The 15,208-nt window shown below is 38.7% G+C and overlaps 2 protein-coding genes and 1 long non-coding RNA gene across 7 annotated transcripts in view; 1 reads left to right on the forward strand and 2 right to left on the reverse strand.

Moving 5' to 3' along the window:
• LOC107715395 (phosphofurin acidic cluster sorting protein 1-like) overlaps window positions 1–4,432 on the forward strand; it is a 25,875-nt gene extending 21,443 nt beyond the window's left edge. For both annotated transcript variants that reach the window (XM_016521526.1, XM_016521527.1), the window contains exons 20-24: window positions 709–751; window positions 1,255–1,396; window positions 1,531–1,763; window positions 2,005–2,124; window positions 3,167–4,432. In XM_016521526.1, coding sequence (XP_016377012.1) covers window positions 709–751; window positions 1,255–1,396; window positions 1,531–1,763; window positions 2,005–2,124; window positions 3,167–3,285 — 657 coding nt within the window. In that variant the 3' untranslated portion in view covers window positions 3,286–4,432. The remainder of the gene's footprint in view (window positions 1–708; window positions 752–1,254; window positions 1,397–1,530; window positions 1,764–2,004; window positions 2,125–3,166) is intronic.
• LOC107715399 (uncharacterized) lies at window positions 3,216–8,759 on the reverse strand. Its single transcript, XR_001637094.1, has 3 exons — window positions 8,554–8,759; window positions 5,121–5,250; window positions 3,216–3,291 (listed from the first exon to the last, which is right to left on the reverse strand). It is a non-coding gene; the product is annotated as an uncharacterized LOC107715399 (long non-coding RNA).
• Window positions 8,760–9,619: 860 nt separating this feature from the next.
• Window positions 9,620–15,208, reverse strand: part of LOC107715400 (pecanex-like protein 1) — a 26,079-nt gene continuing 20,490 nt past the window's right edge. For all 4 annotated transcript variants that reach the window (XM_016521532.1, XM_016521530.1, XM_016521531.1 and 1 more), the window contains 5 exons: window positions 14,359–14,589; window positions 13,993–14,267; window positions 13,739–13,905; window positions 13,242–13,636; window positions 9,620–12,456 (listed from right to left, as the gene is read on the reverse strand). In XM_016521532.1, coding sequence (XP_016377018.1) covers window positions 12,295–12,456; window positions 13,242–13,636; window positions 13,739–13,905; window positions 13,993–14,267; window positions 14,359–14,589 — 1,230 coding nt within the window. In that variant the 3' untranslated portion in view covers window positions 9,620–12,294. The remainder of the gene's footprint in view (window positions 12,457–13,241; window positions 13,637–13,738; window positions 13,906–13,992; window positions 14,268–14,358; window positions 14,590–15,208) is intronic.

Raw genomic sequence — 15,208 nt, forward strand, 5'->3', positions numbered from 1 at the left:
CGCAAAAACAAAACAAAAATAACGACTTTATTCAACAACCTCTTCTCTTCTGTGTCATTCTCATACGTTATTTACGTCCAGCGCTTCCAGGTTCTATGTCAGAACGCCGGTTCATTATTGGACGGCTCCTGCATCAGCATCACACGCATGCGTCACGCTGCTCACATGTGCAGCTTTGGCCAATAATGAGCCGGCGTTCGGACGTAGAACACGGAAGCCTTCCCTGTGCTTACTGCCTTAACCGCGTAAGGATAATGACAGGGAAGAGAAGAGATTGCTGAATAAAGTTATTATTTTTGTTTTGTTTTTGCGCACAAAAAGTATTCTCGTCGCTTCATAAAATTATTGTAGAACCACTGTAGTCACAACGACTGTTTTAAGGACGTCTTTAGTACCTTTATGGATCTTGAAAGTTTGGGTGGCGTTGCTGTCAATGGAGGCCTCTCTGAGCCATCGGATTTGATCAGAAATATCTTAATTTGTGTTCTGAAGATGAACGAAGGTCTTAGGGGTGTGGAACAACATGAAGGTGAGTAATTAATGACAGAATTTTCATTTTTGGGTGAACTAACCCTTTAATGCCAAAAAAACAACAACACATACCGAGCCCAAACTTTATACAGTAATGTATATTGCAACATATTCATCAAAAGCATTTTAATTTCCAATGATGGATAAATTTGTCTTTTTTTTTTTTTCTTGCAACAGTTGGTTAAGGTGGGATTGGTAGAACCCAGCCCAGGATCTTCAGGTTTGTCAAGGTTTTTTTTTCTTTTTCTATCCACACAAACCTCACTAGTAATATTGTATTACCATTAGGGATGGGAACAGAGAACCAGTGCATTTTTTTTTAAGCTAATCTAAACACAAGGCTTACCACTAAAGTTAAAGGGGTCATATGATGCGATTTCAAGTTTTCCTTTCTCTTTGGAGTGTTACAAGCTCTTGGTGCATAAAGAAGATCTGTAAAGTTGCAAAGACTAAAGTCTCAAATCCAAAGAGATATTCTGCACATTTAGATTTGTATTTCTTTCATCAAATAAATGCATTTTTGTAGTTAATATATAGTTAAACAATCATTAGATCGTCCAGTAGCAGCAAGGCTAATTATTAGATCGCATTCATGCCACCTCTGAAAGACTCCACTTAAAAAAATGTATGTACGTTTTATTTAATGAAATTCTCATCACTTTGCAGTGAAATTTCATTTTAATATTTTTGCTTTTTTCCAAATATTTATTTGACTCTTTGTAGGTGGAGATTGTGAGGAGGGCTTGGCTTCGAGTTTGGCAGTTCCATCGACGTCTCCACCTGCTCATGGATCTCCCACTGGGATGATGAAAGAATCTGCAATGCCTCCTCCATCACCATCACTAAGCGGACTGGCTGCTCTAGGGTTTGTGTACAATATTGTACAGAAATCTGCACCGCTCTGCGGTTTCTCACATTGCTTTAGCTTACAGCTGTTATCTCTTTAAAAATGCTGGCCTGGTAAAAACTAAATCTGGTCAAACTGATTCTGTTATCTAGGAGCCCCTGCATGTCTCATGGTATGGATGCCATTGGGCTGCAGGTGGATTACTGGGTCTCTTCAGGGGCTGAGAAGCGCAAAGATGGAGAGCGGAGAGACATGGGAAATAAGAACACTTTGAAGTGTGCATTCAGATCCTTGCAGGTTAGCAGACTGCCCGGCTCCTTTGAGCTCCAGACTGGCTCTAACACCATGTCCATGACAGTGGTGACCAAGGAGAAAAACAAGAAAGGTGAGATGGTCCACTAGATTTACACATTTGTCCATTTGCTAAAGATCACTTGTGTAATTTTCTTTTTTTGGACTATGTACAGTGTTTTCTAGCCCCGTAATTTCATTTGACATTTTCTTTCTTGCCCTCTGGTCTTTTTTTTTTTTGTAGCTCTCACTGCAGTTATTGCTGCTATTATTGATGTTGCTCTCCATATTTATGTACTTCACCAACTATATTTACTCATGTTGCCTGTCTTCAGTCCCGAACCTCTTCCTGGTGAAGAAGCCTAAAGAGAGAGACACAGAGTCAAAGAGTCAGGTCATTGAAGGCATCACCAGACTCATCTGCTCTGCCAAGAATCAACAAACCAGTCTAAGAGGTACAACAGATTTTCTTTGTTTTATGTGATGCAAAGGAATTGAGCCAAGCTTACCAAGACATCCACTGTTTAAAAGGTTTACACATAATTACAATTTATGTTGTAATTAACAACATTATTACAAATAATGTAAAGAAATGATTCCTAGTGTCCAAAGATAACCAGATATTCCAAATTTGAGGGGTCAAAGTTAAGATTAAGAATTGACCTCGCAGAGAGCGGCATGTTTAGAAAGCCATGTAAAATTAATGCAAGTTCAACTTTTAAAAAACATGTCTAAAGACGTTATGGCAGTTTTTCCCCATCCCACTGTATCTCATGTTTTTATCTCATGAAGAAAGTATCCTACTTTTTTGTGATTGGTTTTCGGTCCTTTGTATTAAACGATACATTCATGCATGGTGCTGGGTTTTTTTTCTAATTGTTTAAGCAACTTTATATTCCTAGTGTCCAAAGATAACCAGATATTCCAAATTTGAGGGGTCAAAGTTAAGATTAAGAATTGACCACTAACCTAAACGTCGTTGGTGTTTATGGCCCTGTAGGGCTGTCAAATTTTTTTTGAATTTCGAATATTCGTAGAATAAAAAAAAAAAATCCACATTCAAAGGTCTGCGTCAGCCGTCAGGCAGCTTTATCAGTGGCGCACGAGATGCGATGACGATGTATGTGTCATTGATTGCATTTGAATGCTTTTGTTAGCCTATCCAGTTGAACCCACTAGATGCGGCGCTGCTACCCCTGAATGGTCTGAGACCATTGGCAAAATGTTTAGTTTCCATTTTCCTAACTGAATATTCAGTGTATAATGTAAAATGAACAGTGTATATATAAAAATGAACATGAATTTCAGAATGTCTAGTCCACAAGCCATGCCACACATTTATTTAACTAGTGACCTAGAAATAATGCAGAATGTAACATTTCATTAAATTTAGTTGTTTGAAATTTGTCAATTCACGTTCAAGTTATTTTAAATGTCTCAGCTATTTGGACCCTCTGTATCTAAACACATTTGACTCATGAGATGAACATGTTTCAGTGTCTGTAGATGGAATGGAGTGGAATGATGTGAAGTTCTTCCAGCTGGCGTCACAGTGGCCCACTCATGTGAAGTACTTCCCTGTGGGGCTGTTCGGCTACAACAAACCATCCTCCTAGTGACCTCTGGAGGAAAAAAAAAAACATGGTAAAGTTGCCCGACCCTGCTTGCTTACAGCCTTCAGACTGAATAGATGGCCAGGTGTTGTTCTTGAGGTGGTCATGCTTTACTGTACATGATCCAAAGTGGGAGATGTTGAATTTCTCATCTGTGATTGGTGGGATTATCTGATCTTGTTTTGGCCTTTAGAGGGCCAGAGCGCAGACCATGACTTGAGGATAGATCATGAGTGGGTTGACAATATTATGAACCTTTTCTACCAGTGTTTTGTCTGCTGTGCGATTCATGATGCAATAATATCCCAATATTAAATGGTACTTGATATTAGTGATGTAAAGCCCTCAGATTATGTGTACCTTTTGTTGTACAACTTTAATGTATGATAAGTGTTACTTCACCTGACTGAATCTGACATACAAAGCTTCTCAAAAAAACAACAACTTTAAGATACTTTATTAAAGAATACTTTTGTCTATGTATAAAATATTCTACTGCCCACTTGTATAGAAATATATATTTGCTTAAGTGATTTTATCTCTATGTTTGTTGTAATCAAAGCATGTACATGTGCTTACATCAGGGTTTGTCTAAGCTGCTATGGACACCTAATCCATTCCACTGTGGTTCTGAGATCTCTTAGCCACTATTAATTGATTAATCACTGGTCTCTACCTCCCAGATGCCTTCCATAAAAACAATTATCTGAGACGACTAATAATAAGGGTGACTCTATGGTTTTTGTACCATCTAAGTGACCTAAGACAATGTCTGGAAATTGTGGTACCATTACTGCCTTTCTAAATCTGTTGTACTAAACCTAGTTAGTTTGCATGATGCAGTATATTGATCAGTATGATTGCAGTAAATGTGGTTATTTTGATAACACACTCTACATGTGAAAAGTCAGTACTGTATATTTTGGTCTATAATGCTCTAGTGTGATATTTTGACATTTAAATTAAAAGTAGCCTAAATTAAGTAATAAATCTATTGTAATTGCAATCTCCGTTTTAATTTGACTTTTTATTAGTTAAAATGTTCGAATGCTGAAAAAGTGTACACGTGTTGCATTGTCTGTCTGTAAGAAATGGGCTCAGATGAACTTCATTTAGCACAATGGCTTTCAAACTCAGGTCTGCAAAGGGGTTTACAGAAAATTCATAAAAATACTGTTTTGTTTAAAAAAAAAAAAAGTAAATATTTTTCCAGTTAATGTTGTACACAAATATATATATTGTACACAAATATATTTTTCACAATATATACTTTCTATATACACTACGTTTCAAAGTTGCAAGAATGCATGTGACAAAAACATTTATAATGTTATGTGATGTATTAAGGATCATAATATTTCTTGAGCAACAATTCACATTTCTGAAGCATCATGTGACACTGAAGACTGGAGTAATGACTGCTAAAAATATTCACAGGAATAAATTACATTTTAGAAATAGAAAACAGTTACTTTGTAATAATATATCACAATATTACTGTTTTTACTATATTTTTAAGAGACTTTCAAAAAGATTTTTAACAACCGCAAATTGAATGGAAGTGTATATATCTACCCTCATATTTTAGGCAGGAGGTTCTTCCCAACGGGATCGTCACATTTGTGGGTCTGTGCCATAAAGTTTACAACCCCTGATTCAGCAGATGCTTACTTATTGAACACTACAGGGACAGGTCAACTATTCACTGTGTGTGGTTACTGAGGAAGGGTGAGAGATAAAAGGGAGAGAGAACGAGAACTACCCCCTTTCATGCCCAATAACCCAGTTATGCCTGTCCAGTCAGTGCCAGTGTGGTTTGAAGAGGGAAACACACTGACCTGTATGGAGGAAAGCATACACGGATCCTCTCAGTGATGGGCTGTACAGGATGGAGGCTCCTCCGGCTGGCCTGCTTGGTGTCCACTTTTCTTCAATATGGTGCGTGTTGATTTCATTGTTAATATTAGGCTGTTAAATATGATGGGGAAAAAAACAGTCACTTGGGCAGAATAACATTTACACAACTGTACAGAACTTCGGCTTGATAATTTGCAGAAAGCTGATTTCAGTTTTGCACATTTCAAAACCACGGTTTACATATTGTAACGTACCATAACCCAATGTTGTTCATTTTACAAAACCTTTAGAAATCAGTGCATTAGATGTGAAATGTTTAAATGAGGCATCATAAAACCAGTGTGCAAGAAAGATCACAATGATCATCTGAGCTTTTTGTAATAGGTGTTTTAAGTGTAATGTTACAATAATTGAAATATTGGTAATTTGGGTCAGGTTTTAAAAAAAAAATTTTTTTTTAAAGAAATTAACTCCATTGTTCTCTCTCTTGGTGTATTTGTCCTTGCCAAGGCTGTCAGCTATAATTAAGGCTTTAGAGTCACTGTGCCTTCCCACACACACAAAAACCTGGGGGTGGCAGGGTAGTGGGGGTGGGACTCATCATTACAGTAATGAGCCATTGAGATGGAAGGAGAGGGCTTGAGAGCTACACAACAGGACTGTGGAATACATGGGCCTGCAAGTGAGGTGTCATTGCCAATTGTTTAAAATAAGAAAAATGGCCACAAATCAAGCGCAATCGTGCATTAAATGATCCTGCTTGAGGGTTTCAAATCTGTCTGACTTTCTTTTTTTCTGCAGAACACAAACAGGGTTTCTGCTGGTTTTATTAAGGTAAATTTAAGACTTTTTAAGGTAAAGAATATTTGAGGAACAAATTGAAGGGAACACAACAACAACATGTTCTCAATGTAAATGTCTAGGGAGAAGCACAAATTGAGTTGTATTAGCAACACTTCAAAGTTTGAAAAATGCAACTTCTAACTAATCTCCATTACTTTTTAATTCACTTTACACACTCACACACACAAACAAACCTCAATGCTTCAATTCCTCTGCTCCTGACCACTAGAACATGAAAATAACTTTTACTGTACTTTCTGATCACTCCGTAAAAAAAAATTCGGACCCACTTTATATTAAGTGGCCTTAACAACTATGTACTTACATTTAAATTAATAATTTGGTACAATTCCGTTTTTTTTTCTTGTTTTCCAGTCTAAACATTCTTAATGCAAGATAAAGTTACTTGATAAGCAAATTGACATAAGTCTTTCTGTGAAACTGATCAAAATGAAGTTAATGATTAAAACAACAAATATCTGTCAGGCTCAGAAAAACTACTTAATTAAAAGAGAAGTTTTCATATACCCCACTGACAGATATTTGTTCTTGTTTTAAGAATAAACTAATTTAATTTTGTTACATTTTTCAAAACTCTTGATTTAAGGCTGTTTTTTTCCCCCAATGTATGCAAGACTTTCATTTCTGATTTAAGACCATTTTAAGGCCTTAAACTTTGGATGGGTGAATTAAGACTTTTTAAGAGGCACAGAAACCCTGAAAAAGATATTTTGAAGAATGTTGGAAACCAAACAGTTTCCCGTCCCATTGACTTGCATTGTATTTATTGTCCATATAATGCAAGTCAATCCACCTTTTTCCTGAGTAACCGATGAACGCCGCCATGATGGATTCTAACGTCCATTAGAATGGGGTAAAAAGACAGATTGAATTAAACAAACTTTTTAAATGTAACTAAATATAAAAATGTGCGCAGGGTTAGGATGCATCTCAGCTCCCTAGTTTCACTAGTCAGGGCACTGACCAAGGGTTCGGCTGGAAGCAAGGCTACTGGAACATTCGCTCCATAAAATATCCCACATGAATTTTAAATGTTAAACAGCATTTAAAAAAAAAAAAAAAGTCATAACGAATTGGCCAGGGTCCTTGACCACTGTCCAAATACTGCTTCACAAGTTAAGTCAGAGATCTGATTCAGATGCCCCTTTAGGTTTTATCCTTTACAATGGCATGCACTTTATAAAGTCCTAAATCACATTTCCAAAGTTTTTTGGAAAGATGTTTTGTCAACTGTATGGTGACCATACGTCCTCTTTTCCCCCGGACATGTCCTCTTTTTGGACCTAAAAAATGCGTCCGGCCGGGATTTCTTAGGGTGTACTCACACCTGTGATCAGTCAAATCTGACTCCTGCAGCTCTTCTTTGATGCAGGGTTGCCAAGTCCGCGTTTTTTCCACAGAATTGGGCTACTTTTAAACTTGCCATGGGTTGATTTTCCCAAGTGGTTTAAAGGTTTGAAATATTGCATAAATTACATTTGACTGAAATGCTTGTATTGAAACATTTTACATTCTACCTATGATAAAACTTTCATGGACTTTTAAATTTTGTTCCCTCCTGGAATGGAATGACCTGCCCAACTCAATCCAAGCAGCTGAGTCCTTAATCATTTTCAAGAAACGGCTGAAAACACATCTTTTTCAACTTCATTTGACCCTCTAACTCTAGCACTCTCTATTCTAATTGCTACTTCTAATTTTATCTGCTTGTTTTTTTTAATGAAAAAATTTGACCCTCTAACATTTGCACTCTCTATTCTATTTCTATTGTAACTACTTGTTTTATTTAAAAAGAAAAAAGGAGCCTTTAACACTAACATTCTCTGTTCTTTCTTTCTACTTATTTTCTTTTTATTTATTATAATGACCTTCTAACACGAGCATTATCTATTTTCTGTTCTATTGACATTTAAAAATGACCCTCTAACACTAACATTCCCTATTCTTTTTCTATTCGATCTACTGGTTTTGTTTTTATTTATTATAAAACTAAAATATGGTCACCCTAGTCAACTGTACCTTGTTAAACAACTACAACCTTCATTTCCCTTCCTGTCAAAATTAACTATGGCGCTAGCTGCTCTGAATAAGATCTGTAAGGACTGCTATCTCTGTCGTTGTGCAAGTGATCGTGTATGATCACGGGCAGGTGATTGAAAGCCCTTCGTTCATGGGCAGGGTGGAATTTGTGGGAATGCCCTGGAGCGCAGACATCATGGTGAACTACACGCGCGCGTCTGACGCTGGAGTCAGCAGCGATCAGTATCGCTGTGTGGTCAGCAACCCACCTGAGACAGGAGACCCAGGCATAGGAGAGCTCAGCCTCACTGTTTTGGGTATCATATATCATATACTCTATCATATTAAGCTATACTAATCGTTGTTTCACAGCCAACTAAGCAATATCACACCAGCAAAAATGCCGTCGCACGGCTAAGATTCAAAACACGACGCACGAGGTCGAACTAATCAAACCACCAACACGACTGCAAGGTATGGCTTTTATATAACTGTTCAATAACGACAAGTTTAGTAAATTGTGTAACTTACATTTTAAACACACTGTTGCGAGTTAAAACGGTCTGTTTTCGCTCGAAGGAAAATTTGTCCAAACGAAGACAGAACACCGTGGCACTGCAGCTGGAGGGTTCACGAATGAATCAGTGGCTTGAGCGAATCGGTTGAATTAATGAATCAATGACTCATTCATAAAGGTAGTCGCTTATCGCCAACTACTGGCGATACGAAGTAACCTGTATAAATATAAATGATACAGACAATTGTAGTTATTCCAATGTTGACCAATTGTTCCCAAGTCTCCTTACAGAAAAAAACGGTGTTGCTTTTAACAAACTAAAACTATTAAAATAATTTTCATTCATTGAAATAAAGCTGAACTAAAATAAAATATATTTGAATGAAATTTAAATGAAATAAATTCATTACGATTCACTTGATGAAATAGAGATAAAAGATGAAAAAATTTTGTCTTTGACACGAAACAAAATAAAATAAGTTTTAAGTTCGACAATTACTAAAATAAAAAAATAAATAAAAACAAAGCCAAATATATTTTTAAAAACAAACTAAATAAAAATGTCAAAGCACATCAATTTACTAAAACTTTAATTTGAATTAAAATAAAAAGTGAAATTATAAAAATAAAAGCTAATTAAAAATATTCATAAAAACTAGAGACAGAGATTTAGTTCAGATCCTTCTGCTATACTTTACACAATATGTTTGACTCTTTCCAGACTACTTGTATTGTGAAGCTATATAGGCAATTTATTAAATTGCTACAAATTTTTACTGAATTAATCAAATAGATAACTGGGAAAATTAGTCACTTGTAATGCTACTGATCCAAATCAATATCGATTTGACTTTTTATTCCTATGTAGTTTGTGAATTGAATTTACCACCCTCTAAATACATCTCGACATGACAACACTGAGGGGGGAAAAGACCAATGAATTCACAAAATGACTGAATTGCAAACAATGACAAAAAAGCTTTAATTTAAATAGGAGGGGAAAAAGAAAAATCACATAAAAAAAAAAACTGTACATAACTTTGAATATTGAATAACAGTTTTTAAATAAAACAATCCCCCATGTAACTAAAATTAAAAAAGAAAAAAAAATTCAGGATGGTGCACTATTTTACAATAGTTGTGCAAAAGCAGTATTAACTGATTCATTCCCCAGACTTCATGATAATATGTCGAAAGAGAGCCAGACCCCTCCGCAAGCACAGATACACCGAAGCGTGACTCCCCTAAGACTCAAAGTAGTGTCCTCCATTGAAAAATAACCAGAAATACAATAATAATAAAATAGATTTATATATATATATTTTTTAAATATATTTATATACAAAACATGCTGTACATATATGGCAGAGATTGATCAGATCCCTTTTAAATCACTGACACTATCCAGTAACTTGTGCTTTCTCCCAGTAAGAGAAGTACTCCCTGTTGCTTTGGAAAAGTCACCCTAAAGATGAGAGAAATGGTCCTGATGGAAAGAGAGAAAGAGGTCGATCGGCCTTGAACCAAACGCTCGATAGCTACTGAAGTCCATCGCAAGAGGCTGTAAACGAGCCAGGTTTGCTTGGCAGACTACATGAGAGACTTGAGATGGCCTAGAGAATGCATGGTGGTGATCGGAAACAGACTAGGCTGCACGATCTGCAGAGAGACTTCATGTTTAGTGTTCAAACAACTTGTGATATGGTCTGTGATGGGCGGAGAGACTCTATGAACCTACTAACAATTGGTGGTTTAAGTGAGATACGAATACGTGAATACGATCAATTCAGTGTGAACTGCCTCTACTGGCACTAAATGAAGCTAGAGCTCAAATCACATCAAAACTTGATGTTGATCGAGCAAGAATCGCCCGTATTGAATGCATAAGCTTTGTAAAATGTATAAAATGGGACCTCTCAGCAGAAAAGCGCATTATTTTGCATTACTCTGTGGAACCAGTGTAAAGATTCCAGCAAAAATCCTTCTCTTCCACCTGAAGACTGTCTGTCAAATCGTAAGGCACCATTTTCCCATGGCAGCCCACGCATGCTGACTCTCAAACCATATCGTTCGACACAAAGCCTTTTTCAGAGCACAGCTCAGCCACGTCAATCATTTTAAGCTAGGAAATTATATGGTGAAGAAGCGCTGAACGGCTTTCTGAATCTCAAAACCACTTTAAACAGCTCATGGGATATTTCAAGCTCCTTTACATTGACACGTCGCAGCTATTCCAGGCTGATGTCAGTGGTGTCAAGTCTGTGAGCATTTGATATGTTTGTTGTTGTAGAGGCAGTAAGTGCCCTGCTTTCCACAGCAGGCGGTCTGAGCTTCGTTTGCCCAACAGCAGATATTTAACATCAGAATATTGACATCTAACTTTCCAGTTGTATTACACACCGATAGGGAATGAGCTAGTCACAATCAGGTGGATTCAAGAATGGGGCAAAGGTTACAGTTCACTCATGTCCAGCTAGTATCAGCATAATCAACAAAAAACAGCCACTCCGTCAGAAATCAAATAAATCTTTGTCTTTAGAATCGGTACATCTTAATTGTTTTTCCCCACTAAGTTCTTCCAACTAAAACGCTGGAGTTTAGAAGTCAAAAGCAGTAGTTTGGTTTAGTTCTATTAGTAGTAGAGGGGGTGGTGCAGTAGCAGTAGTATTGCAGTAGAGGGAGACAAACTGCAGGCACTTGCAGCAGCAGGAAAAAGCCTGATGGGAGGCCAGGAAGCCCTCATGTGCTCCGGCCCACTACGTCACCATCAGAGCCCATTCTGTAGAGAGCAGTTTAGAAATTTAGAAGGTAATCTGATCTCCTGTGGGGGAAAAAAAAAAGGTCTAAAGAAAAGGAAAGAAAAAAAAAACAGACCGACCACCGGTTTGATGACGTCTACTTTGTCCCAACTGTCCTACAAATCTCAGGCCCCACCATCCTCACCTGAGCCAGCTGTAAACTATGAAGGGAGCACCAGGTGCTGAGGGAAGTGTGCATGTGAGTGAGTATGTGTGTGTATATTCAAGTCTTTTCCCTGAAGCTCGCTGAAAAATGGTCGTGGTTGTCATTTAAGAGCATAAGCACATCTGATGGGCTGCCGACATGATTGAATGTCTTTGCTGGAATGTGTGAGCTACTAAATGACGGCTCAGTGAGGGGGAATCACATTTGAGTCCTTTAGTCTTGAAAGGACAGTGGCTTATGTGGCGGCAAGCTCTGGGCTTTGATCAAAGGGAGAAATCCTGCACAATACAGCTGATGTGCAGTGTTTGTGGATGTTTAGCAGTGGACTGGATGTGTGGGGGTAAAAACAAAAGCTTGAGTAGGTTTAAGGCTGCTACAGAGGAGAGGAGAGTTCCCTTTTTGTTACTGCTGGTGGTACAGGTCACATATTTGCTTTGATTTAATGACCTGACCCTCCTTATGCAAGAAGAAAAAAAGAAGAAAATCCCTTACGATTGCACTGACTTGGCCTCCAGGCCCATAAGCCAAAAAAAGTGGCCAAACAGTAGCCAAAGAAGCTTAGGAGAGCTCAGTCCAGAGTTCATTACTTAACACAGCACTCTTCTAGTGTGCTTCTTTATCTGGTGATGTGTTTATTAAGGATACTTGCGAGAAACATCCTAATATACGCAAAACTGACTGAAGATGCTTTAATTATAAAAAAGATTGATAAGGTCAGCTCGCTCTCTCTGGATGGCGAGGATGACCATGGGCTCGTCTGATCCCAGCTGTACTGGTCGTGCTGTGCAGGCTCAGCGGAGGTGCTCAAGTAAAGGCAATTCTGTAGACTCCTCCTGTGCACTGGGCGGGTCTGATAATGTAAGGGGTGTGGTCTCAGAGGGTATGACTGCTCCCATTAGATCCAGTGTTGGGCTGACGTCAGAGGGCAGGACAGGGAGGGGAGGCTGCAAAGGCTAGGAAAACAGAAAGAAAATAAATAAATGGGTTATTAATATTAATATATACACACTACAAGACAAAGCTTTGGGGGTTATTTAGATTTTTAAATGTTTATGAAGTCTCTCATGCTCACCAAAGCTGCATTTATTGATCAAAAATACAGTATAAACTAGAGCTGTGCGATATGGACAAAAAAAAAAACCTATCGCGATTTCTTTGATTAATTTTGCGATTTCGATTTTAATCACGATTTTGACACACACAAACGCACCGCTCCTGGAGTGCACTGCCGGACCGCAATCGCGTGCAGTGTGAACGCTCTGATCCGTTAACATGGCTTGCCATTTCAATATATTGTAAAATGTAGTTATTTCTGTGACAGCAAAGCTGAATTTTCAGCATCATTACTCCAGTCTTCAGTGTCACAAGATCCTTCAGAAATCATTCTGATATGCTGATTTGCTGTTCAAAAGACATTTCTTTAATTAGGATTCTTTGATGAATAGAAAGTCCAAAGAACAGCATTTATTTAAAATAGATTTTTTTGTAACATTATATATCTTCAGTGTCAATTTTGATTAATTGAATGTGTCCCTGCTGAAAAAAAGTATCAAAGTATTGATTGAAGATTTTTTCTTTATGATATCCAGACACCCTGACATTTTTAACTGTATGCTGCTCAAAAAAATAAGTTTAATTCAGAAATTAAAACATGCCCATCTTAGAAGAGGTGTATTTAGGATATCTTATGTATTAATAGATCTAGGGGAAAAACTGTGATGTAAGCATGCGTCCTAACCTGTGTGCGTATGCTCTGTGATGCTGAGCCATCCCCTTCCATTACAGCAGGTCCATTAAATCCTTTCCTCCCTGGCAGACTCCATTTGCTGTACAGGGCCTCATAGGGCAGCCCGCTGCCCTGGCCCAGACTTAGGCCCCTCTGAGATGCCCTGTGACTGGGGTTGTCCTGCAGGCTACTGGGGCAGAAGCGGTCTGCAGGAGGCAGGGCCACTGAACTACTGAAAGACAGCTGGGAGCTGGACAGGTGTTGCCCTAAAAGCCCATGGATGGAAGAGGTTCGGTGCAAGGAGCTAACCAGCCCTGCATCCATCCTGCCCTCTGATTGGCTGAGAAGGGCAAGTGGGAGGGGCTGGGGATGCAGCGGCCAGGAAGGTCCAACGGGGTTGTCAGTCCCTTGAGAAAGGAAGGGAAGAGTGGAACTTACAGCCTGCACACATCATTGCTTTATTGATCGGAGGTGGTACATTAACAGTACAAGAGAAGCATGTGTCTTACCCATCAAGGGCTGTACAGTAGTGGGATGAGGCTGAGGGATGCTGGACGCTGTGTTCTGTGGAGGATGAGCTGCAGGGTTGTTACTGATGGAGGTAGAGCCGCCACCACAGTCTGAATCCTCAATATTCCCCCCACTGTTACATCCGGCACCACATCCCTTCTGAAGCCTGAAGAGAACAGAGCATATAAATAAAAAACTCTGGACACCTAAAATGTGCTGTAACACGGCATAATGCACGCTTGTGATGCCCGACCTGTCCCAGCTGCTGATGAACCAGGTGTAAATGTTGTGGGGGCTGATGGGACCTCCCCAGACTGAACGTAGCTGGACATGGGCCCCCGCGAAGGAGGTGGTGAGTGGGGAGACGTAGATGGGGTATCCGATGGGCTGGTCACAGGATGAGTTAATCATGTTCCTCAGGGCTTGCTTGGCATTCTGGATGCTACCGCGTTCAGGGTTCCGGTTCCGCAGGAAGACCAGCTCCTGCTGCTGTCCGGCCCACAGCCCGCGCACACACTCCCGGTTCACCTGAAAGAAGCAACAGAGAGAGATTAGTTACGGCAATGCCACAATAAGATATATTGTACATGCCAGTAAACAGGTTTCTGCAGCAAAGCACCTTGATGACTCTGAAGCTAAGGAAGCGTTTGTTCAGCATGATGATCTTGTACTCGTCACTGCCGTCATCCATAACATGGCGGAGAGCAAGCAGAGAAGGCATGTTAGCCAGAATAGCGCTGCGCCAGACAGGATCACCCTCATGAGAGATGAGCATCTTCTCTTCATTAGCAGTGATGGCATCGTACAGCACCACTGGGTCCTCATACTCATCAGGAGACGTGAAGTGATCCTATGGAGTAAACAAGAGACAAAAAATTGGCTATTGAGAATCAAGTAATCCAGAGACCCATTCCATAATTGCATCATCATCAGACTACTTTTACTTTATACAGCATGAAGGTTACTGTACCACACCAAAAGTTTATTTTAGTGCAAGCTATGAAAATATCACTGGGTTACCCTAGAAACCTAATTAAAGTGTGATGTCAGTAGGGATCAGAGGCGGACAAAGTGCACAACTCTATTACTTAAGTGAAAGTACAGATACTGCTGGTCAAATATTACTCCATTACAAGTAAAAGTTGTAAAGACAGATTTTTACTTAAGTAAAAGTACCGAAGTACTTGCTTTTAAAAGTACTTAAGTACCAAAAGTAAATTTCCTTTTTTTATGTCAATGCACGGTTTCATTATTGTTGTATGTAATACAGTGAATTGCGAAAGTATTATTTTTTTTCACGTTTTTTATTATGTTGCTGCCTTATGTTAAACTGCTTTAAAGTACTTTTTCCCACATCAATCTACACTCCATACACTATACTGACAAAGCAAAAACAGAATTGCCACAACTTCGTAAATTTATTAAAAATAAAAAAACTGAAATAAGTACATTGCATAAGTATTTATAAT

The sequence above is a fragment of the Sinocyclocheilus rhinocerous genome, unplaced genomic scaffold, assembly GCF_001515625.1.
Source record: "Sinocyclocheilus rhinocerous isolate Xijiao unplaced genomic scaffold, SAMN03320098_v1.1 scaffold299, whole genome shotgun sequence".
NCBI classification, from domain to species: Eukaryota; Metazoa; Chordata; class Actinopteri; order Cypriniformes; family Cyprinidae; genus Sinocyclocheilus; species Sinocyclocheilus rhinocerous.